Source organism: Copadichromis virginalis, linkage group LG12, assembly GCF_057382275.1.
Source record: "Copadichromis virginalis isolate Kocher_CV1m ecotype Utaka linkage group LG12, C_Virginalis_male_GT1.1, whole genome shotgun sequence".
Classification (NCBI taxonomy): domain Eukaryota; kingdom Metazoa; phylum Chordata; class Actinopteri; order Cichliformes; family Cichlidae; genus Copadichromis; species Copadichromis virginalis.
In genome coordinates this window covers 23337459-23363108 of record NC_140629.1, presented here as the reverse complement: position 1 = coordinate 23363108, position 25650 = coordinate 23337459, and the positions used below count along the sequence as shown (strand labels likewise).

At 40.8% G+C, this 25650-nt stretch overlaps 1 protein-coding gene across 5 annotated transcripts in view; it reads left to right on the top strand.

The window, feature by feature from the left end:
• The window catches only part of LOC146697073 (uncharacterized), a 39135-nt gene extending 14691 nt beyond the window's left edge, over positions 1-24444 (top strand). For 2 of the 5 annotated variants that reach the window (XM_085475538.1, XM_085475535.1), the window contains exons 7-20: positions 7637-7786; positions 8529-8860; positions 8939-12382; positions 13727-14278; positions 15747-15835; positions 16747-16968; positions 17212-17376; positions 18436-18535; positions 18771-18902; positions 20412-20498; positions 20675-20773; positions 21736-21777; positions 22175-22214; positions 23066-24444. In XM_085475538.1, coding sequence (XP_085331664.1) covers positions 7637-7786; positions 8529-8860; positions 8939-12382; positions 13727-14278; positions 15747-15835; positions 16747-16968; positions 17212-17376; positions 18436-18535; positions 18771-18902; positions 20412-20498; positions 20675-20773; positions 21736-21777; positions 22175-22211 — 5451 coding nt within the window. In that variant the 3' untranslated portion in view covers positions 22212-22214; positions 23066-24444. Of the gene's footprint in view, positions 1-7636; positions 7787-8528; positions 8861-8938; positions 12383-13726; positions 14279-15735; positions 15836-16746; positions 16969-17211; positions 17377-18435; positions 18536-18770; positions 18903-20411; positions 20499-20674; positions 20774-21735; positions 21778-22174; positions 22215-23065 lie in introns of those variants that run through there. The other 3 variants (XM_085475539.1, XM_085475536.1, XM_085475540.1) reach the window with 3 other exon arrangements.
• The last annotated feature ends 1206 nt before the right edge of the window (positions 24445-25650 follow it).

Genomic DNA, 25650 nt, shown 5'->3' with positions numbered 1-25650 from the left:
AAAAAGATGTCTGTGATTGCCTAGTTAGCAGAAGAAAAAGCTTGCAGTGTGTGGTGTAACGATACGGACACATCGTATATACTGACTAATGTATTTTTGTATACTGTACAAACATACATTAGTCAGTCTGGGTGCTCCTCTATTACAGGAAGAGAAAAGTACAAACGAAATGAGCTTCCTCCCTTCAGAGTCACTACAGTTGAAACTGCAAAGGCAAATATTTCTGTCGGTTTCTCAAACACTGTTATTGTGTTTGACTATAGAAGAATAAAATACTGCTGCTGCTCCTGCACAAGAGCAACAATTATCTGAATTTTTCAGTGCTTCACCTTACAGAAGCAACGTTACATTTAAATGCCGCAGCGCGACCTTATTTAAATATTTTTGACATTAGAGTTAGTTTTCTGCATGACAGCAAGTTTCTTCGTGATGTGTACTATAAAGCACCAAGCATGGTGCTGCTCTGGGAATCAGGAGGAGCAATGTAAATCTTTGAAAACCCCCCCATGTTATAGCTGTGTACTGTCACTAGTGGTCAGCACCAAAACAAAAATAAATAAAAAAACTAGCTCAGCCCGTTCTGTGGAGAACATGGATGACACAATAGGAAAAAAAAATTATACTAAAGTTAAATTTAGTTCATTTATATTCATATAGGACCAAATCACAGCAACAGTTACCTCAAGGCACTTTATATTGTAAGATAACGACCTGACAATAATGCAGGGAAAACCGAGAAAACGCCAACAATCAGATGACCCCCAACGAGCAAGAGCTTTGGTGACAGTGGGAAGGAAAAACTCCCTTTTAACAGAAAGACATCTCTGGTAGTACTGGTGAGAAAACCACCACCAACCACTGGAACCAAGTGTGAATCAAGTGCTAAAAACAGTTAAAACTTTCCACTGCCATTGTTTGTTTGTTTTTTCTTTATGATGTGACATTTTTGTGCTTCTTCCTGCTCTGTAGGCTTTTTAGAGGGCTACATGCTTTGGAGCCTCTACGTTAGTTAAATTCCCACAGTCTCTCTCATTATGCAGCCAAAGACCTGCACAACTGAACACCAATAAATCCCACATAACACAATAGTTCTGAGTGGGGTGTACAGTCAGTAGCAAAGGTCTTAGCAAAACCCTTACTAACTTCTAATAGGAACCATTAACCCTAATAAAAAGAGCATATTGTGTCCATTACTCCCTCTGGTGTTGTTTGAAGACTATTAAAAAAAAATCAGATCTGATCCAGATGCACCACATCAGTCACTTCTGTCACTCACTTCTTTTGCAAAATAGCGAGATGTTCCAGCTGTTCAGTAGCTTGCTTTATTAGACAGCTAGTTAGCTGATGAGCATTAACATTTGAGTCAGTTCACAACATAAAGTGACTCTGAGCTCAGACTACCAAGATCGTTGTGAAGGAGTCTTTGGAAAATCTTCTCCCCTGTATGAGGTCCATAGCCCCCAAATTTTTGAGAACCCCTGCTGTACAGATTCCTTATGAGATGCTGTGTTTGCATCCATTACAGCTTCCATGCTCTGTGGTAGATGCATTGTATCAACTAGTAAAAAAAGCACCACAGCAGTGCAGCACCATAGGGGTCAAGGGCGTTGCTCAAGGGCACGTCGCTGTTGTGCATCATCACCTTGATCATTTGAAAAGTTTTGTGTAACACTTACATTGACCTCAAATTGATGAACACAAAACCCCCCCACTAAAGACGCATTATTCACATATTCATGCCAGCACGTGTGTGTTTGAGCTTTTCACAGCTCAGAAATTAGCGCTGGCAGATGAAGCTTCGGTCAGATGAAGAGTTGTCATGCTGTGGAGTTGATGAACTGTGGGAAGGACAGGAGCCCACAGCCACACACAGACGTACACTCGCTCAGAGAATATGCGAATAATGTGATTTTTTTTTTTCATATGTTAATATGGATATCTAAGAAGTACAATGTGTTTTAGAGTTCCTCGTCTTTTTTTCTCTTTTTCTTTCTTTTCTTTTCTTTTTTTTTTTAAAGCTGTTTCCGCTTCTCGGAGGATCAGGAAAAGTTTGCATGTTAGTTCAGTAATTTAATGTTACACCAAGATACAATAACTATTTTGATGGTATTTGTTTTCTCTGTGCGGCAAACAAAATCATTCATCTTATGCTCTGTGTGCGCGTGACCACTCTAACTGTGTGTGTGTGTGTGTGTGTGTGTGTGTGTTTGTTATTGTGTTGATGTCTATATCTCTATTTGTTTTCTGTCATTTTTCCAACCTACAGTGGCAGAAGGTTCAGTAAGTTAGTCTTTACAGTGTATATCTGTAACCATGGGTAAGAGTTTCACTAATTCCAGGTTACCTTAACTTATGAACAAGGTTTGAGGTATGAGTCCTCAAACCCTGTATTTTGGAGAATGTACTTTTTTGGTTTTGATGGGAAAATAAAGTGAAACAAAATTGTTTTGATGCGTCTCCTGTGGTTGGGGTTAGTAAAAGATGCTAGACTGGTTGATAAAATCTCTGGTTAAGCCATCAGGCTGTTGTTATGTTCAGAGAAGAGGTGGTTAGACCTTATAGGGTTAACTGGGGACAGCAACTCACTTATACCTGAAGTGGGCAATGTGGGGTTAATCAGAACAGAACCATGGACTCTCATCACAGCAGCTCCACAGTCAGCACAGTGTGCCCTGAAAAGGCTGTATATAAAAGATGGACATAACTACCGGGCTATCACCCACTATTTTTTAACTCTTGATTTGAAGCCTCGATTTTTAAGTATTGTAGCTGATGCCATCTTGGGTGTGACCATATTTGGAAGAAAGGGTGTCATGATGACTCATCAGAAAACACCAGTAGCATCCATAGGCCCGTTGGATGCTTCATACACAGATATCTGCTTATTAGTGCAGCATATGAATAAGATATTTGAATTTGTCTTTAGTATTAACACAGAAAGCCATTTTATTGTTGTCATTGTTATTATTTGTCAGATACTTGCAATTAAAAATGCATGAACAACAAAAACATGGCAAGATGTCAGCTCAGCGCCTCACATCCGCAGAAGCTGACACAGTAGTGCCGATGAGTTAGCATTATTTTGGATGTTGTTTACTTTTCCTGTTTTCATTTATGCGATGTTTTGTGTTGTTGAGGTAGATTTGTTTGTTCTGTTCTATCTGATTGTGTTTGCGTACGTGTCCATCTCCATCTGAGCTGCGCTTTAGGTTTCATTTTGGCAACGTTGATTGTCTCTAATGTGTTGTTTGTTCGCAGTCCTCCGGCCCTTCTGTTTGTTTATGCAGGGCCAGTTTTGCCCTACGCCACTTGCACAAATAATTATGCTCGCTAATGAAGGGGCCCGCAGCCACGGCACTCAGTAAATGCCTTTCTGATGAGACGCACTAGGAGACAGCAGGTGCAGGGTGGGCCTCCCAGGGACTAAGATTGAAGACCAGGAAGCCAGGGTGCCCCGCCCCTCCACCCCCTCTATTTTTCTATTACTCTCTGGGATTCTGTGTCTTTCTTTCTTGCGCTGTAGTGATTTTCTGGGTGAGCAGACTCATAAAGCACATAGTGCTGTAGCCATGTGAAACATCCCTATATTAAGAAGGAATGCATAAAGATTGCATTCTATTTACAGTATCCTGGGATTTCTTGATGGTTTTTTTGTTTTTTCCCCCAACTAGTTTAAGTGTTAGATTGCATCTTCTTACATAGTAAAAATACTCTTGTGGTATAAACACATCAACAAGATTCCAAGATACATATTTTGATGTAAATTTGTTTGGCTACAGTGCACATTATACTGTTTGTGTCATGTACAAAAATATGGCATTTATTGAAACCATTTTGATGCTGCACAAGAGTCTCCGCTCCATCTTCAGCATCTTACGCTGATGTTTCTTCCTCATCTCTGCTGAAGAAGAATCTTCTGAATCTTTCTCTTCCCCATTTTCATTCTCCCCCTGTGGCTTCCTCAGGCTTTGAGGGCAAACAAATAAACAAAACAAAACATTTATAGACTCAGTGCTCGCATCTTGGCCCCCAAATCCCCGCACTTAGAGCTGAGTGAATGAAGCATGCGGAGAAGGCCCATATGAGATAGACTGAAAGACATTTGGGTTTCTTCCTCTGCAAACTTTCATACCACCCTCCCCTTTCCCCTCTGTCTTTCCAAAAACTTCATAAGCAGTAATACTCTTGTGTACGCATGTGTGAGCAGGAGTGTGAATAAGAGTGAATGGCTGTTAGTATGCAAGTACATGCGTGTGTGTGTGTACGTGTGTGTGTGTGTGTGAGTTCAGCAATGCGTGTGTGTTTGGCAAGTGGTATATACTGCACATGTGTGCGTGCATTTGCATGTGTGTGTTTGAGCAGGGAGGTGTCAGCTCGCTCCTTGCCACCCCATTTACTGTAGCTGTACCGCTGTGATCACAGACAGATGTATAAATCAAACCTCGCTTGATGGATTCATCAGGGTGGCGAAACGATCGCCTGAGAAGAACTCGCAACTCTCTTAGCATTCTGTGTTCTGACGGAAAGGGTATGCAAAGAGCCTAAATGGATGAACGCTTGATTAATTCTTTGCCGGAGATGTTGGCGACAGCAGGAAATGTGTTTTTGCTTTGACTGTGTTTGCACGGGAATTTACGCACGCGGGGCGTGAGTTATGAGGCCTGAGTTTTGTACCTAAGGCTATTGTGCATAATGACGGCAGGTTGGGAGAACTGCAAGCAGCCGCTAAAGACTTGCTACCTGTGGAGCAAAGACAGCCAATGAGAGAGAGAACGTGTGTGTGTGTGTGTGTGTGTGTGTGTGTGTGTGTGTGTGTGTGTGTGTGTGTGTGTGAGAGAGAGAAAAGTGTGTGGATAAAGGCCTAGTCTGAGAAACAGATGCCTATAAACAGTTTGAGAAGAAGATGTAAAGAGTTAAGATGCAAAAAAAGTAAGAGGACAGTTGAAAGAGAGAAAAACACATTTGAGTTTATTGAAAAAGTATTTTTATTTTTTTTAAAAAAGCATAGAAATTGTACTCAAAAATGTTGTGTCAACCGTGGGTTCAACCCTATTTTGGCTATTCATAGTAATGGTTGCAGGTCAACGGTGTGACAAGTAGTCATCAAAGTTTTGATGTTACAGCTGGTCTAAACCAAAAAAGGAGCTCACACAGCTTACGCTGACACCACACAATCGCCAACATAATTTTTCCTTCAGTTGTCGGTGTAAGTGTTGTTTGCCTTCTTTCTTTCTTCTGCGCTTAAGAGCTCGATGCGATGCTGGCAAATAGACAAATCATAATCAAAAAGATCTGCCGGCATCACAGAATATAATCAGCATTTAGGGAAAACACAAAAAAGCATCATGCTGCAAATACAGAAAACTCCACTGCGAAACGCTTCAGAGTTAACAGCACAGAAGCCTAAATGAAATAATAATGAATGAAGGAAAATAACAGCATTCAACCCACTTAAGCTCATTTTGCACTTTGGCAACAATTAGTCCTTTCCCAGCTATCTTCATCACTTTATTGTGCCTCCTAATAGCCCTCTGTGCTTCCTGCACGTTTATGGTATTTTGTTGTATTTTCTCCTTTTGCAGAATTGGAGTTTTGCTTGGAGTTTTCTTAGTTTGCCTTTGCTTTATATTTTCTTAAGTTGTAGTCCATTGAGCTTTTAGTGCCACTGAGTGCAATTGTCTATTGCTGGAACTTAAGAATAAGGAGCATACAAAATGACCCAATGAACTGCAGTGAAGCATGTAGTAAAAAGCCACAACACTGGCCGTAAATATCAGTTAAATATCTCAGTGCCTGCTGACTTTCCAAGCTCATCATTTTAAGATCACCTCACATTTCAGAATGTAAAGTAAGTTTTCTCACTGATGCTAAGTGACAGCAAGGACTGTGAATTTAAACTATCTATACAAGAACAAGGACTTTCACCTTTTGGTAAACACGTTACTAAAAAGTCAAATTAAAAGCAAGTCAAGTGAAGGATTTAAAGTAACTAGGTTTCTCGAGGTAAGGCGGCCACCGGTAAGTGCAACAAATGAAATACAGGTTTCTGTGTCCATATCCTAAGGTTCATGGAGATAGTTAGCAAGTGGTTTTTATATCTAACATGTTGATAATTTATAAGAAAAGGCAATCTGTGTATCTGGAGGTGGCAGAGGGAGAAAAAGGAGGGGCAGGCAATATGAGTAGTAATTTACTCAGTTAAGAGCCAAATGGCAGACAGACTGTCGCCCTGCGTGTTATCGCAGAGATTCGCACTCTGCTCGTTTTCTGACTATATTTCCGTGTGTGTGTGTCTGTGTGTGTGTGTAGTTTTGAGTGCATATGCACACAGTTGGCTCTTAGCTTCACTAGCATCATCTGATCATTTCTGTGTATATTGTACCATAAATGATGAAGCCTTTATTGCTCTCCTAGATCTCACATGTGCGTACACCAGTTCATGTCGGCTCCTAAACTTGCATCACAGCACACGAGCGCAGGTGAACTCATGTGTGCGTCTGCATGCGTTCGTGCCACGTGCGCGTTTGCTTGTGTGTTTGTACTTATGTGAGTGAATATGTGTGTTTTAACGAATCTTGGGAGGCTTCATTGCACTCATCAGGATATCAGTGTTGAGAAATGGCAGTGTCAGTGAAGTGACAGTTGTGTGTGTGTGTGTGAGGATTGATGAGCCCGAGTCTGACAGCAGCCATATTGTGGAGCGAGAGAAGGATGGAGGGATGGAGGGAGGAACAGTGGGAGGAGTATTGTGGCCCCCTCATCCTCACAGGTTAATATTGACACAGCCTGGGCAGATACAGCGCCAGAAGCTCTCATCAATCACTTTCAGTGGTCCGATACAAATACACACACTCGCGTGCACAGGCTTAAGTAGTGAGACGGACCACACACACACACACACACTGCTGACTGCACAGCAAAGAAATGCATATGCTGAAACGTCATTGGACTGACACGATCTGGCAACACGAGAAGAAATAGGTTTTCATGTCTGCAGCAGACACACACACGAAAGTCAGACTTCCTTTATTAGTTTTACTCTAAATATCTCTTTTGTTTAAAAAGTTCTACTTAAATAAGCACGGCAACAATTTTGAGGACTTTACAAAACAAACAGTTGTACAGCAAATCTAGATTAATCAAGCAAATATGTTTTCAAAAGTATCACTTTGCACACTTTATAGCATAGCAAATTACGGTTCCCATAACATTGTTGTTAATCATTCCAGAGAGAAAGAAAAAAACAAGTTCCCTTGACAAACAAAACAATTAATTAATGCAACTTTCCATCCATCAATCACTGTGTGTGTCACTGAATTACCATAATCTGTGCATGGTGGCTGTTTTAAGAGCAAACAGTTAATTTCCAAACAATAAATCACAAAGTGTCTCTCTACCCCTCTGTGTGCTTTGACAGCTTCGTCTCTCATTGCTACAGATAAAGGGCTTTTTTTTCTGAAACCACTCAAGTTTTACTAAATTACATTAAATCATATGTGCAATAAAAGGCAGAGTCTTACAAAGTTTCCTATGTGGCTGTATATAAAAATAGAAAAGGTTCATCATTAATTTGAACACTTTTTTTTTTCTACATAGTAGTAAAAATTTAATGTTTGTCCTTTTTTGTCACTTTCAGGACTGGCATGATTATCTGGATGTGCTTAAATCGTTCAGTCACCACCATAGGTTCGATGGTATTGTGGTTCTCTTATCCATCAGTGATTCAGTTCACCATCCCCGCCAGCAGGTGGCTGTCTACTCAAACAACACAGATATCCTGAAACAGGTAAAATATTCATCAGAAGCAACAAACAATCATATGTCAGGAATGAAGCATAAAGTGCTTCTTAAATACTCACAGCTCTGTAATGGTGTCTTTAGTAAATTGAATAAATATTAATTTCTTTTTAAATATTTCCCTGACTCTGAAAATAATGTGTCAAAAGAAATACCTTATGAAGGAGACCGGAAACAAGTTTTTTATTAACTAAAATGTGTGCAGCATTAGTGTATAATCACCTGGCATCTCATCCTTTTAATTTTGCTGGTCCAAAAATGCCTGTTTTGTTTTTACTTTTCTTATTACGCTAGGATATGTTTTATGTCATATACATTGAACTAAGCTAAAGTCAAAATGTGGAGATTACAGTTGTTTCAAGGCAAACTGCCACGGCTCCTATACCCTCTACAAAATGCCTTGTGTAGAAGATTTAATGACTCGGCTTTAGTTGTAAGGAAATGATTTCTCTTTTAGCACATAAACACAGCGTGGGTAAGTATAAGGGTGCTTAAAACTGCATCTGGTCAGAAGGACCAATAATGCTTTAATAATGCTTTTTTTTCTTAATGTGGCCCTAATACTCCTTCATACAACAGCAACACTGAAAAGCATAGTAGTCAAACTGCTTGTTCTAGAAACTAGACAGATATGTAAGATATGGCCTCACTCTAGTAATCAAACCATTCAAAAAGATGAACTAAATCAAATAAGGATTAGGTGGTATATTTAAACAAGCTTCTCATTGCAGATCTGCTCCGAGCTTGAAGAATCCTCCAGCTGGTCTCTTTCTGGTGAACTGGAGGCTCTGGAGAGTCTTCAGGTTTATCATATTCCACTGAACACCTCTGCATCCTCTGGTTGTCCACCACTGCTCGCGGAGGAGATCCAGGGCATCCTTAAGGACTTTGTCGACCGGCGTAGTTCTGTTTTAGCCTGCCACCCCAGCAGTAGGACTTCTTCCACAGACGGAGTAGCAGGCAGTGTGGAGTTCTCCCAGGGATCGTCTGGCATCAATGACATGGATGGTTCTGATATAGAGAGAGCAGAAGGAGGCAATGGCGACACAGTGGCAATAGCAAGGTAGAATGTCTGAATGTCTACAGTTTTTAGAGAAAACATTATGTTCACTCATACTTTTGTTTTATCTCCTGCAAACAGGGTAATGGGAGATGGTGAAGAGGACGCAGGAGGTGCAGGAGTCAATGTCGGTGGGGAGCTAGTGAGCCCTGACAGCGGAATGACCACCATTCGTAGCAGCCGCTCCTCCAAAGAGAGTTCGATTTTCCTTAGTGATGACAGTCCGGTGGGTGAGGTGATAGCTGGTGGTGGTCCAGCAGCAGGGCCAGGAGGACTCTTTCTGAGAAACCCCTCTCCTTTGGGGTTGTTATCTCTTTCCCCTCCTGTCCCACCAGAGAGGAAGAAACACCGCTCGAGCAGACACAGGAGCGATAACTTTGACCTGTTTCATTTTGACCCGCTGCATAGCAGTGACCAGTCTACGCCAGTAGGAGGAGAAGTGGCAAATTCTGGAGAAACAGGATATGAAGATGAAAGAAGAGCAGGGAGCTCTAGTCTGTCAGAGCTCGATGAGCTAAGCTTTCTTGATTTCTCTGCTCCCAACTCAGTGGGAGGTCTGGAAAGTGGAAATTGTTCAATTGATCGCCGCGGTTCAAGCCATGGGAACGAGATGATTGACACCGTGGTCCCTCCAACCCCGGTCAACAGCCTGGTTGGTAGCCGCCCACCCAGCAGTTGTGGCGTCAGGTTCTTTCCAGAAGATGTTGTTGAAAGGATCAATTGCCTACAGCATAAAGACAGTGTGTCATCTTCTTTGTCGGAGACCTGGGATGAACTGGGCTTTGACACACAAGGAGCATTGTCCTCAAGTGATAATAACATGTGGAATAGACCCAAAGATTCTGAGAGCCCACCTAATATTTTAGAAGAAGTTGGAGGCAAAGACTTAGTGGGTAACATGACAGAAAAGGAAAGCAGACAAGAGATCTTAAAGTCAGAGAATTCCCACCACAAAGGGAAAAGTCTTGAACCTCATCTTAGTTTGATCACAGAGCAGACTGAATGCTATGAAAACTGGAAGGATGAGTGGAAACCTATTACTTTGGATGATCTCCAACTGACGCCACCAGAGGAAGACTTAACTGGAAGAGGCAAACCTGCTATTATTGGAGCACAAGAAAGAGCAGCTTTGGCCACAAAGAAAACAATCCTGAACACTTTAACACCGGACACATCTAAAGAAGAGGACGAGGGGGTCCACAGAAAAAAAAGGGAGCAACAGATGGAGCTTTTAGACTTCTGGACGTACTCTGCACAGAAAGGATTTCTTAAATCTGATAGCGGGACCACCACGTCTTACCCCGAATCGCTGGATATGTGGAATATGACAATCCGGGATGACAGTTTATCACCTCTCACAACCCCTGAGAACTTATCTCAAAACTCTGGTTCTTTCTGTGGACTGAACACCAATATCAAGGGTGGAACATCTGTAGAAAATCCACTGGGATACTCAGATGGTGGAATGGAGATGTGGAACACCACCATACAGGAAGACAGCTCTTCCGCAATGACGACTCCAGAAGCACCTGAAAATGGAAAGGACCTTAGTCACATGGATTCAGTGGATGCCACTGACACTGTTGGGACACATGCCAACAAAAAGGAAGAAGAAGACAATTTAGAAGAGAAGAGTGATCCATGTGAAGCATTTAAGCAGACGCCTGAAGTTGTGAAAATAGTCATCGAGGCTGCAGAGGGCACAATGCAGAGTGAAGAAACAGAAGGCATCGATGTACAAGGTGCTCAGAGTCGCAAGAACTCTGCAGATGATGACGATGACACATCCACCTATGAGGGCACTGACGTGTGGCAGTTACCCATCTGTGGCATGGTGACCTCCACCTCTGAATATGACAACGTAGGAGCAGGTACATGGAGCCTGGCATCCTCCCCTGACACCTCTGGCTGCCCTGTAGCAGACATGATACAGCTTGAGGAGCAGTCTAGCCCTTTTATAGCTGTGAGCAAACCCATTCTGACAGATCAGAGAGTAGATATCACAAATAAAGAACAGCCAGACGACCAAGTGTTTCTGTTTGAGGCAGCCAGTGAGATGGGTGGCCGAAGCAGAGAAGGATCAGAGGAGACTGAGTGGATAGAGCAACCCAGAGATCATTCCCCATTTCTTCTGGTCAACTGCTCCACTGGCACTCGGCAAATTTCACAGTATCCAGAGGAAGCTGCTGAACCACAAATCCAGGCTGACCAAACATTATTCCCAGCCTATGTGACGACCAATGAAGGTGAGCATGCCACAGAAAGTCAGGTGGGAGCTACAGATGGGAGCAGAAGACATGTAGATGGAAAAACAACAGAAACTGTATCTCTGAGCTCCAGTCCTGGTGGAGAGAAGGACCTAATGGAAAACCCAGACAGTGGTTGCACAGATAGTCCAGATGAACTTGGCCTAGAAATGGAATACATCATTGTATCTGGCACGGTAAAAGAAGCTACAAGAGAGTGCCTTGACAGACCTAAACGGAGTGAAAGGCAATCAAAGGCAACAAAAAAGTCCCTGGAGACATTTAGCATGCTGTCATATGCAGCCTCGGTACTGCAACGTCAGGCCCAAGCTGCAAAACAAAATTATAACAAAGAAACACTGCCAAGTAAGTTACACCAAGTCAGAGGAACTGACAGTGCTCCCAATGCAGACCAAAATCAACCTGTCGAATCAACTCCCTACGAAGCAACTCATGATAGTGCAACTGACTGTCACGTGGTTCCAGAAATTATCAGTCCCAGCCAATCGAAAAATGACTCGGAAGCTTTTCATCAGTCTGATTCAAGACCAACAAGCTCCAGTCAGTCAGAGGGAAATTATGACAGTGAGTCAAGCATTGTGCCCCGCAGTGTGTCTCCATCATTAAGATATCCATCAGATCACTTCTTGAAAACCAGAGAGGAGGTTTATGTCCACTCACAGATCTCAATGGAAGATTCAGACGAAGGCGGGGAGACGCCACCCGCTCCTTCTCCATGTCCTGCTTCCTTGGGTGACTTCCAAGTCTGGGGGGCTCAGTTAAGGAGAAAGGACACGTCCCAAACCACGTCGGAGCCACAATCCCCTGTGCTTACCAACAGTTCGGCCTCTCATGCCAGCTCTCTGATTGGCACCCCAGTAAATGAAACAAGTGTTTGCATTGACAAAAGACTAGGATTACCATTTTCTGGAGATTTAATGGAAGAGGAAAATGACGTTGAGGAGCAGGATGAGGAAACCAACACACTAGAGAATGCTGTCCTTCCAAAATGGACTTCAGAAGTGCAAAGAGAGAGGGAAGAAAGACAAGAGTTTGCATCTTCAGACCTGCTGAGCTTTAGTGATGACTTAATTGGAGGGTCTTCATTTCAGCAAGCAAGATTACAAACACATGAGCCAAAGAGAGATGGGTTTCCACTGAGCAGAGTGGATTACCGTGATGGACGACCTATAAGGACTGAAGATTGGGATAAATGGTCTATTGGACAACAGCCTGGAGACACTGGAGCTTCACAAGATAATTATTTACCTGATTTAAGGTAAGAAACACAATCCAAATGCATATGCTTTCCAAATACTCCGGAGTTAGTGGTGACTTCATTTGTGTTGAGTAGAGAAGATATAGAAGTAATTCTGCAGCACTCTGTCTTCTTTACTTGATAGACTTTTCTATTCTCAGGCTGCTAACGGCAAATAAATGAAAATGCCTGCGCACACCGACCTGTATCTCTCTCTCATTCACACACACGCAACTCACACACAGGCAGCCCTCCTTCCTTTCACTTTGCCTTAATTCTTTTAGTTTCAAAAGTTTTCTCAATGAAGTCTTTTAGATAACTGAACATAACTGAACTCACGAGCCAGAAGGAACACCTAAGCACCAGAGTGTGGTGTGTGTATGGACGGATGGAAGGATGAGTGACTGACAGAGGATAAGAGCCTGAAGGGACTATGTTTGTTTATAATATGTGAGTGTGAGTGAGAAAGAAGCAAGCCTTGCGTGTGAATGGATGCATATCTCATGTGTTTAGCAGCCTGGTTTGATCTGCAGCTCTGTGTGTTTTTGAGTGTGTTTATAAATCTGTTTATGCCTCATTAGATATGCATTACCTGCCTCATTACAGCTGCAGACCCACCACAGCTAATGGAAACAGCTCCCTTAGCTCTCTTGCAAGGTGTTGGCATTGTGCGTGTGTGTGTGTGCGTGTGTTCATTCATGCACTGGTACCTTTAGCTTCAATAGTTCTTTAGTAAATAAATCAATAGAATATACTGTCTATGAAGTGGAGCCTGTTCTGTATTTCAGAGAATTACAAATATATCTTTGGCCTACAATGTTGAAGACATTTTATTTCATTCTCTTTATTGCTGATTTTAAACACTGATGAAATAGTCCTGTTGGGTTAGGTTTAGTTTCACAAAACACAATGTAAATGTCCTTAAGCGCTAATCAATGTATGCAAATATACATCTTAAAAAAAGAACAACTGGATTTTTCTCTGCTTATTCTATAGTTTTTATTGTCATCTTTGCTTCCTTCCTTTTCCAGAGACATATTTGTGTTTTTTGGCACATTACCGCCACCTGTTGATTGGTAGAAAAATGGCTGAATTTTAAATCTTGTCACCCTGGTACCCATGAACATGCATTTGTGTCTTTGCACGTTTAGAGAAAAATAAACAAACAAAAAAAGGGTAATGTAGCCTTCAAGGGCCCCAAATTTTCTTAATGATATATTATCACTCCACTTTTTAGGTGTTTGGTTTATGAATGGACAGACTAAAAACATTGTAGAGATAAAAAAGTATAACTGTGACTCTGTGTGTATTAATTCTGAATATTTTTCCACTCTCTCTTCAATTATCCCCTTTTTCCTTTAAAAGAAGACACCAAGACATAACATCACAAGTGTCGTCCCACCCTGCTCAAGAAAATGCTGCATACCAGTGGTCCGGACAACAGAACACAACTCAGGGTCAAACCCAGTATGGCTATAACTATCATCACATCGATCAAAGAACTGAAAACCAGTGCACCTATCCAGCCTTTGTAGAGAGCAAATCCAGCCGACAGCAGGATGCCACTGACGTCTATGCCGAGTTTACAACTGATGCCACGGCTACAAAATACAGATACGAGCAGACTCAGAACTGTTTTGAAGCTGGAGATAAATCTCCAAACCACTTGAGTGACACACACTTCAGGTGTCAGGACACAGCTGAAAGTCAGTATATAGTTGCCTCCACTTCTTTGTGCACTTCTGACTTCCAATACTCTCAATATCCAGCTAACAGCCAGGGTCAGTATGAGTCTCAGTCAGACCATGCTCATTATCAGTCTGAAGGGAAGCCTTTCTATCAATCAGATGTCCACACTGAGACAGAGGATCATGCACGGTATGTGCTGGAGGGATATGTTCATTTTCCCCTGTCAAGGTGAGCTTTCATTTATATAGACTCAGTCAGCACAGCAGGTTATTCACTGTGTAAAACCTCAGTTTTTACTCTTTTCTGGAATTTAAGCTGTACTACTTTCATTAGCTAAGAGTCAGACCCTTCTTATGTCTACCCCTTGCTTAGTAAAGATTTTCTATCACTGGTCTTTTTAAACAGACTAGAAAAAAATCACATGCAATGTTGTTTTGAACCACAAGGTGGCAGCATAGATCAATCTTGTAGTTCTTTTTTTAGTGGTCAAAGCAGCAAGGCTCATATTCTTCTCATCATTCTCTTTACTCATGTTTTAGGCTAAATGTGTTTTTGCACTAAAAACCATAAGAACTGGAAAATGAAAATGGTCCAGTGGTCTCAAATTTTGTTTACTACGTAGAACCCAAATCTGACTCCACTGCACTTGTATAAGGCATTACAAGGATCAAGGACATTGCATTGTATTATCCATAGGACGGAAAGCATAATAGTTCCAATGTAAAGAGGGACTGCACCATATTATAGATTTTTATACATTTAAAAAAATGATTATATAAGCAGAAATGGGGTCATTTCTAATGTACAGTTAGCAAAATATAGTCCTTTATGTACATATAGTAGTGAATATGTAGATAAATATACCTGCAAGGGTTTTTGATGTGATGTTTTTAAAAAAACAAAAGTCAAGTTGTGTAATCAGTCTCTAGGTTGTATGCATGTGTTTCACATGTGGCTGTGCATGCATCCTGTTCATTTGAGTATGTGTGTGATTATTGCAGGTCAAATTTTTCATAATGGTTTGTGTTTTGCTCCACTTTGTAATTCTGATAATGTGCGGCCTCTTTGGGATACACAGCTCTCCCCTGTCTTTCATTTGGTTTGTGTGCCTGTGAGTTTCCATACACACACAATAGGCTTTTCAATAATCAAGTGGTCATGTGACTTGATAGTGGGGAGAGAGGTTCAGCCACTTGTGTTCAGAGAAGACAGGTTGAGAGAAAGGTAGAAGCCCATAAGATGGAGGTTTTTTTAAAGGGAAAAAGAAAACCTTTTGCACATCTGTGCATATAATCATATGTAAGTGCTCTCTCTATGTTGCTTCTCTCTATTGTTAGAGGCCTTATTCAAATCAGGGTCTGTTAGAGGGGCTTTAGTTTAGGGAGGGGGGAGCTTCCAACACTGCTCAGCATTGTTTCTTCAGCCCACACGTGCAGCTTGGGAATGAAGCAGTGAGTGCGTTTCTCTCTGTCTGCTTTGTCACTTCTAAATTATTTCATGTCCTGAGTCAAACAAACACATTTTACACTCGCTCGGATTCAGTGTCATGGGAACAGTTAGTGCTTTTCACTATATAGATGATTGTATTTGGCTTGTTTGGCCCAATACTTTGTGTAGTTGTGCCTCTGGTGGCAGTGGTTGTAGCAATGATAATTTATGTTGTGGCTCACTATTGTATTTCTGAGCCTGTGAGCAGACACTCCCAACAGGAAGTTGGTGCAGCTGGGATGATGATGAAGATGGCATCCAATGAAGACGCTACAGATGACAAGGAAAACAAAGAAGGTAATTAAACACAAAGTTAAACGTTTGCATTGTTTGCGTGATTTTCTATAAATTTGATTGTACTGTGCACAATTGCATTTCTTTATATTTTACTTCTGCGGAGACAAACAGTAGTTCTGAAAACATCTGTGGACATTCACTGCACTTTCACTTAATTTCAGTCCCCTCATTGTACCTCATCATTTTCACAGGAACTGTTTGTTTGTTAACACTTAACACTGACTGAATCATTCAATTTAAATGATGTCTTCATTACTTTGTTACTAGCAGCCCTGTCACAGAGGTACATAATCTGCCCCCATTTCTTTAAATAACAAAGTTTGACGGGCTTAAAATGGTATTCTGTGCCAGCAAGGTGAATCACTTATAACCTGTTAAATGACGTGGTACTAGAGAGGAGAGTATGTCGGTTAGTCAAACCTCAGACTGCTTGGGAAAAAATTTCTCACACACTCAAATATTGTCGAGGCGTTTAAGAGCTAGTTCAGTGTTCCACCCCCACAATGAGCACCGCATTCTTCCTCGTCAATCTATGTGTTCTGTTGACTCAGAAAAGGCATTTAACTGCGTCCCACGCAATATCCTTTTGGGGTGTTTCAGGAGTATAGAGTATCTGGCTCAATGCTAAAAGCCATTTAATCACTTTCAACCAAAGCATTGCCATCAATAAGACCATGGTTCTCAGCCTGAAGAGAGTGCCCATTCAGATGGATGGACAGACAGACATTTTAATCAAAAGGATTCTTCATTTAGGAGGATTTACCAAAGATCCTTAAAATGAATTTTTTGTTGATTTAAAATAAATAAATAAAAACATTTATTTTCATAAGGTGTTCATATGATAATCTTTAAATGATCAAAAAATGAAAGTGGAAAAAAAAAGTTATAAACAAATGACTTTCTCTGCACAGACCAGCCCTCCTCAGCTGATATATCTGGCGGGTCCAATCAAAGAAGAAAGCTGGCAGCTCCACCAATGAACGTGTCCCTGGACCACAGTGAGGGGTCTCTTCTTTCAGAAGACACCCTGGATACAGAGGATGACGGCTTGGATACTGGGGATGACCTGGATGTCAACTTAGATGAGTTGGACACACCTGACGAGGCCGACTCACTGGAACTTAATAAACATGGTGACAGCAGACACATTCTCATTGGAACAGCCACAATTAAAAAATACAAAGACTATTTTACAGGTTTTTTACAGCATGCAATTTTTACAGATAGGAGTTAAGGGTAAATTGTGAAAAAAGTAAAGACACAGCTTGTCAGCCTCGTGTCAAAACTACTGGCCCATCAGCTCTCCACTATATGTTGTCTATTAAATTAAAATCAAACTGTTAATATGTATTTGATTCGATCTTATGTCACCTCAGGGGACTCAGAGGAGTCCGTTTTGGGTGGCGGAGCGGCATCAAGAGATCCAGGCCACAGAGCAGCAGAGGAAAGCAGGCTGTGGAGGAGCGTGGTGATCGGAGAGCAGGAGCACCGCATTGATATGAAGTGCATTGAACCCTACAAAAGAGTCATTTCTCATGGAGGTACGTAAACACAGCTACGACAGCTTTCAGTTGATAGCATTGGATGAGCCTCCCTTGCAGTTATCTTGCTGTTTCTCATCTTTTTAGTTGAATCATACAACTAAACTGTGTGTGTGTGTGTGTGTGTGTGTGTGTGTGTGTGTGTGTGTGTGTGTGTGTGTGTGTGTGTGTGTGTGTGTGTGTGTGTGTGGTGGCTGCAATGACGAAAAGCGAGAATATCAGCCCTCTCTGAAGTTTCCCCTGTGCTTTGATACAACTTTTTCTGCTGAATAAAACAGACGTTATGATGGTGTAGATGTTAATAAATAATGTTAATAATGCATAGTTTTACTTGTCTGTGGAGGCAAAAAAGATTCTGTCTTCATTTTAATATCATTTAATTAATTAAACTATAAAACTGATAAAAACTGATAAAGACTGATAAAAAAATGCTGTTGTTTTATCAGTCTTTCTGTTGACAGCAAAAACCTAAGAAAAAGTGGTAGCCGACTGACGCGGATCATTATATCTATGCCACAGTGTGTGTCTATCTGACTTCGCACTGAAAATATTGAAACAATTACTTGATTGGTGCATGCCGTTTAATAAAAACCGCATGCAAGTCCGTTGCAAACTGATATTACACATAATTAAAAAGTTGATGTAACTGAAAAGAAAACTAAAATCAGATCTGAAATCAGAATGAAAACTAGTTTAGAAAAGTGTGTTGGGGTTTCTGATGATTACCAAAAACTTTGCTGTGTAATCAGAGTTTATCAGATGTCAGACTAGACTCTTGTTTGGCTGAGACTGAAAAAGTATATAAAGTGTGAGAAGTATAAATATGTGATGGGGTTAAGTAGAGGACTCTTTCTTATTGATGGGACTGAATGTTTAATAGTGAGGGTAAAGTCCCACTCACATTGACCCATGTGTCAACCACAAAAATAATAATAGTAATTGCTTTTTTAACTGATAGGCCTTGAATTAGTTATAAACCGGACAAGAATGTTAGAAAAATGATTTGTATTATGATTGATATGTAACGTGATAGTCATGTTTGTGTCTCTCATGTTTCAGGTTATTACGCTGAACAGAAAGCCATCATTGTGTTTGCTGCATGTTTCCTACCAGAGAGCAACTGTGACAATTACAATTATGTCATGGAAAACCTTTTTCTGTAAGTACATTCAAAAATGACCGTGCTTCTGGGTTAGCGTACGCTGGCGTGTCTTTCTGCCGCTGCTCTCTGTGTGTAGCTCTGTTTTTATGTACATCACGCCCGTGTTTCATCTCTTAACCAAAGCTTCTCACATGTCATTGAAGTGACGAAAAGAAAACTTTGCTACAGTCACAATGTCTAAAATAAATAAACATGTCTAATCCACTGTATTTTGTTCTCCTTCTCTTTGTAGATATGTGATAAGTACACTGGAATTAATGGTGGCTGAGGATTACATAATTGTATATCTAAATGGTGCCACACCTCGCAGGAGAATGCCTGGTTTTACCTGGATGAAAAGGTGCTACCAAATGATAGACAGAAGGTAATATTAACACAGATATGTTTATTGCAAATGTAATGCCGTAGTATATGTACCATGTGATTTCATTACAGATTATATGCATGTTAAGTTTTCATTGATAGTGTGTATTATGATTTCTAAAAAAAAACAACTCACTTGACCCTAAAAAACACCTTTAAAATATAGTGAACTGATTAAATTGAAACTTCAATTCAGTCTGGTTTAGTGTAGTTTAGTTTAAAATCCCCGCAGTGCAGCAACCATTTTTCTGGCGTCATTAACCTTTACACTTTGGCGGCGCACTACTCAAGCTTGGACATTTTCGATCATAGCGAAACCAAAACAAACCACACACACAGACAAAAACATTTTTAAAAGCCTTTTTAACAACATTTTAAAAGCCTTTTTAAGCCAAAGTCATGTCGAATAGATGTTAGAGGGTTTTTTTTATAATCTACCTTTTCTGGTTTCTTTTGTTATCTGTCTTGACAATAAACGTATTATAAAAGAAAAATGAAAACGACAAAAAATGCAGTCATAGATGTAAGGACCAAGTAGTTTAGTGTGATTAGGTAGTTGGCTGTAAACCATGAAAGTTCACTGCTGCAAAACAGCCACTACTTTAATATTTCCCATATTGAAATAACCTATGTGCTGTAATCAGTTTAGTTCTGTATAATTATATTGAACGTGGAGGTTTTCCAATCTGGAAATGCACTGGCTATGATTTGGTGATGTAACCATTGGGGGTGACAGCCAACGATTCTCCGTCCATGCCTCGAGATTCTGCGTGTTCACGTGAATCTCGAGCGGTCCAGGCCTCGAGAGCCGGTGTCCTGTAGGTTTTAGATGTATCTTTGATCCATCACAGCTGATTTCAGTGGTTAAATTACCTCCTCAACATTTCTTGAAGTTCTCCAGAGGCCTGGTAATGACCCAGGGTGATATCTAAAACCTGCAGGACACCGGCTCTCGAGGCCTGGTGTTGGCCACCCCTGCTCTACGGTATTTCTAGTTGTGTATACTCTAAGGAGAATGCAGTTTTCATTCCCAAATCTAAATGTTGTAAGAAGGTAGCTTTGTTGATGCAAATATTTCAAACTCAAATAAAATGGTGGACTATAAGTTCAGTAGTGTAAATAAACTTTATATAATAAGGAGGCTCTCTGAGCAAACCCGCATGTGAGTAATATGATTTATTATTGCAGAACATGGCTTTTCTCTCTTTTCGTGTTCCGGCCATTAAAAGAAACAGCAAAAGAAAAAATGTAAAACGCTGTGCAAATGTGAAAGAAACAGTCTGATCTTCCTGCTGTTAATCCTGTTGCTAATGTACTCCATTTTCTTCTTTCAAAATGTTTGTTTTGTCTTTGTTTTCTTGTATTTTGTATAATCTTAGATTACTTTCTTTAAAACGCTTTGTGACTCCGGTCTGAAAAGCATTGTATCAGTAGATATCAATGATAAGCTATAGTCATCAGTGCAATTGTACTCCTCTTTTGTGTAACTCCTGACTGTTTTGTCCCGCAGACTGAAGAAAAACCTAAAGATGTTCATCATTGTTCATCCATCCTGGTTCATACGGACTTTGCTAGGAATTACCAGACCCTTCATAAGGTCTCAGAGTTGTAATTGCTATTTGCACGACTCTCCCAGCTATTGAAATTCATTCAGATTCATTTATAATTTAATTGCAGTCAAAGTCATGGAGATCTTCATTAGAAAGGATTATCATGTAGCATTTAGCAAAACCATTTTTTACTGTAACTCTTTTTGATTTCTATTTCCTTCAGTTCCAAGTTCAGCAGTAAGATCAAGTATGTGCATAGTCTGCAGGAGCTCGGAGAAATCATTCCTATGGAGTATGTGCATATACCTCACAGCATTGTCAGGTGAGCCAGCCTGTCATTAATATAAATGCCATTGGTTGTTGATCATGGTTGATCATGGCATTTAGCCAAGGACTTCGGGGGAAACAAACCACAACCGAACCACATCTTGCACATAATACATTGTTGTGAAGTTTCTGGGTGTTAAACTTACCTGACTGGTGTTCAGCCCTATGTAATTAAATTTACCTTTCTTTCATCTAGTGAAAACCGAAAGCCCGTTGGTTTCTGACATTCCTGTTCTAAACAAGTCAATCAAACTTTTTCCCAAAACTGGCCTTGAAACGAATCCACTCCAGCCTATTGGATACAGTAAAAAATCAGAAGTTTTAAAGCCTTCTTAAAAACAAAGATATTACTCTGTTTTAATTGTATGATTTATTTTTTTCTGTACTCATGCCTTTGTTTGTTAATGTGTAAGACCAGAGAGCTGTTTTGACGGGTTCCTTTGATTTACTAGTGTATACCAGATTTTCTGGAAAAACTGATTGCACTTATTTTTTCTTCAGGTACCTCAAGTTGCTAATCATCACTTTTAAAACTAGATCGTTTAATTAATTTGTAGTTAAACTTCATTAAATAAAAAGAAAGGGAAACAATTTACAGGTTTGGTTTGTTTTTTTTTGGTTGTTAAGCAATTTTGACTTCTTTAGGTTAAATTGGATGTTCTGTGGCCCACAGCCTGAAATGAGTTTGACACCCCTAGTGCAGAATAAAAGTCCTCAACGATATATTTAATGTGTGGTGCATGTGGCATTTTACAACCATTATTGTAGTTGCAACTATGTTTGAATATTTATCTAAGTCTTCAAATACTCTTACTTCTGTAATTGCATTTTAGAGACAAATTGTTTTTTGCAAATCTACTCAGGAAATTCACTGAATTTCCTTAAAAATTTAAACCAATCAGTGCAGATTGTCATCTTAAGTGCTTTAGGCATGTTTACAAATTTTTCTGCCCAAAGGTATGACCAGGAGAGGAGTTTGAACAAATTTGCATGCACGAGGTAAACCACTTAATCTGCCTCTTTCTATGAGTTGGTTATGTCTAATTCTCCCTGAAAATCCTTCATTAATTTTCTCATGCTGAGACTAACCTTTGACTGTCTTCTTATCCAATACAAAGGCACATTTAAAAAAAAAAAGCATTTTGATGATTGAAATATTGACTCATGTTGAGGCAAACTGTTACACCCCATGCATTGCAGTACATTGCTTTGACCTTGAATACTCTCACCTTTGAGCACCAGTGCTTGTTTTTATTTTTATCAATTCATTTGTCAGTGCAAGTGTCGATATAGGCTACTGATCCCCAGCTTTTGCATGTCTACTGACAGTATAGTTGCTCAGTTAACATCCGTCACTTACTTTTGCTTTCTGACTTTCAACCTAATGCTAAACCAGACTGGACACAGAATTGCAGGACACAGCAGCAGAGTAAGTGGTAAGTACTCTGCTGCTCCCGTTTAACCGTTTGTGCAATAATAACAGTGTGCAATACACATACACTTCTTCTTCTTTTTTTATTACTAAGTTAATATACTGTGTTGTGTTGTTTGTGTTGCGTTGTGATGTGTCATATCGTGTCGTGTTGTGTTATATGTAGTGCCGACGTAGGACAGTTTTCCAATTTCATTGTACTACTGTACTATGTATGACTGTGCAATGACAATAAAGAGTTATCTTATCTTGTCTTAACAGGAAATGTTTGAAAAAAAATAACCCACCCCAGTTCACTCCATTCACAAACATTCCAGTCAAACAGATTGCCAAAACGCTTTTGAAGTAGTTCCTCCTCCAGAACCAGCCTTGCAGATCCTTCCCAGAATGATCAACTAGGCTGTTAGCTTTTAAACCTGCCCAGGTCCTTTTGAGAAAGTACTGATTTGTCTCTAACTACTGTTAGAGACAAACAAGGGGAAATTTATTGAAATATTCCAATGCTAGTATATGCAAAACCTCAAGTATGGTAGAAATGTGGTAGAACATCCAAACACAACGGGTTAGGCTTCTGTATTTTGATTAAATATCATGGTTGTTTCTGACCTGTGTTATAAAACCTAGTTTTTGCAAAATCAGAAATTTGGGGGAGGTGAATTTTTTAAAAACACCACATTTTCTCAAAGATAAACTGTTCCTTCCACCTCTGGTTAGTCTGAGGTAGTACGTCTCTACACTACTGACCTGTGACATGGAAGTTGGATGTAGTTTTTGTGCTATTATTTTACTGTAAATGTTTTACTGTAAAGTGGATATGTTGCAATCATTTCTTTTCCTTCTTATCTCTCCCCTTAGAGTCAACAAGGGGAACTCTGCTGTGTGACGAGATAATTGGCTGCTGCCCTTCTTCTCCTCCCCGTGTTATGCTGTACTTGAGGACAGCATCTCTGAATTTGAAGCCAGCCTGTAGTATAAAACATGCTGAGCTGTTACAACAACATGTAACTCAGAGAGAATGATGCTGTGGTGCAATACATCAGGAAAAATCTAATTCAGATCTGAGGGTTCCGAATATACAGTAATACTGTGGTTGTGGTGCAGAGACTGTACTGTGGTGTGCTGAAGGGAAATGCTTTATACTATAATACAGTACTCTCAGCACTTCATTATGTTCTCCATTTGTTTTCTTTTACTTCAACTTTTTTGTTTACCATGCAACTCATATTATAGATTGCCTTTAAGGGTACTTGTTATTGGCTTGTAACTTACATGTATTAACAACAATCATGTATTGATAATTAACTCTGGGTTATTGTAGTAGCGTATTTTCAAAAGCCACAGTGATGTTTTTGAGTAGTACTAGCATCCCATCTAAAAAAAGCCACAAAAATGAGGCGAAGGCACACTAAGCTTACAGGAGATGTAATTTACTTTAAAGACATTTATTGAAGTATTTTCAAATTAAATTATGTCACAGTAGGTAAAACGAAGCTAACGCAGCAGTCTGTGTTAGACACTAGATCTGCGTTCTGGCACGGGATGCCACTTGCTAATCAATATTCAGTACACATGAAGTATTTGTCTTTATACATGTAGTCCTAAAATGAGTAGAAAACATGAATTCTGCATGTTATTTCAGTTAATGCTTCAACATCCCGTCTGTTTGCTAACATTTTTGTTTGCACACATAAATCCCTCCTGTCCACACTGACAGGAAATAGAAGGGCCAACCCAATTTGTAATAGTTTTCAAAGGTCTGGGCCGCTCCATTTAAAGCAAGGATTGACATTATGTCAACATCTCATTTAGCACCTCAGTCAATCTTTATATGAAATGTTTACAACCCATGTGTCACTGTGAGAATAAAGTAGAAGAGCTGTGCTGTAACAGAAGTTGTGTGTTGCATGCTTTTAGCTTGAAATTACTCTGACACATGCACACACACCCAAAAGCGGAGCACTGTGCTGGTACAGTACATTTATGTGTGTGTGTGTGTGTGTGTGTGTGTGTGTGTGTGTGTGTGTGTGTGTGTGTGAGACAGACAAATATTCTTGGGTGCTGGTGAGGAAATACCGTCTATATTACTTAATGAGATACTTTGTAGAAAGTGTCCACTGTGCAAGTTAGACCATATCGCTTTATTTATTTGTACATGTTTGTTTATTTGTGGCTTGCATGGTACTCATGTGTTGTAAAATATGTAAAATTACTTAGTTCATTAAAAATATGTTCCTCTCAAACAGTGTTTTCTCTAATTTTTCTAATAATTTACTAATAATTAAAATGATCAATAAAAGAAAACAGTGATATTAAAGGAAATTGGTATTAATTACATGTAAATGGTAAATGGCCTGTATTTATATAGCGCTTTACTAGTCCCTAAGGACCCCAAAGCGCTTTACATATCCAGTCATCCACCCATTCACGCACACATTCACACACTGGTGATGGCAAGCTACATTGTAGCCACAGCCACCCTGGGGCGCACTGACAGAGGCGAGGCTGCCGGACACTGGCGCCACCGGGCCCTCTGACCACCACCAGTAGGCAACGGGTGAGGTGTCTTGCCCACATAATATGAATAAGTATGACTGACTTAATTTTCCACTTTCATCCATCCATCCATCCATCTTCATCCGCTTTGTCCGGGGCCGGGTCGCGGGGGCAGCAGCCTAAGCAAAGAGGCCCAGACCTCCCTCTCCCCAGCCACCTCCTCCAGCTTATCCGGGGGAATACCAAGGCGTTCCCAGGCCAGCCGAGAGATATAATCTCTCCAGCGTGTCCTGGGTCTGCCCCGGGGCCTCCTCCCGGTGGGACATGCCTGGAACACCTCACCCAGGAGGCGCCCAGGGGGCATCCTTGTCAGATGCCCGAACCACCTCAGCTGGCTCCTTTCGATGTGGAGCAGCAGCTGCTCTACTCTGAGCCCCTCCCGGATGGCCGAACTTCTCACCCTATCTCTAAGGGAGAGGCCAGCCACCCTTCGGAGGAAGCTCATTTCTGCCGCTTGTATCCGCGATCTCGTTCTTTCGGTCACTACCCACAGCTCGTGGCCATAGGTGAGGGTAGGGACGTAGATCGACCGGTAAATTGAGAGCTTCGCTTTTACACTCAGCTCCCTCTTCACCACGACAGACCGGTGCAGCGTCCGCATTACTGCAGCTGCAGCCCCAATCCATCTGTCGATCTCCGGCTCCCTTCTCCCATCACTCACGAACAAGACCCCGAGATACTTGAACTCCTCCACTTGGGGCAGGAACTCATCCCCGACCCGGAGTGGGCACTCCACCCTTTTCCGGCTGAGAACCATGGCCTCAGATTTGGAGGTGCTGATCCTCATTCCCGCTGCTTCACACTCGGCTGCGAACCGTTCCAGTGCGAGCTGGAGGCCCTCACCCGATGAAGCCAACAGAACCACATCATCTGCAAAAATCAGAGAT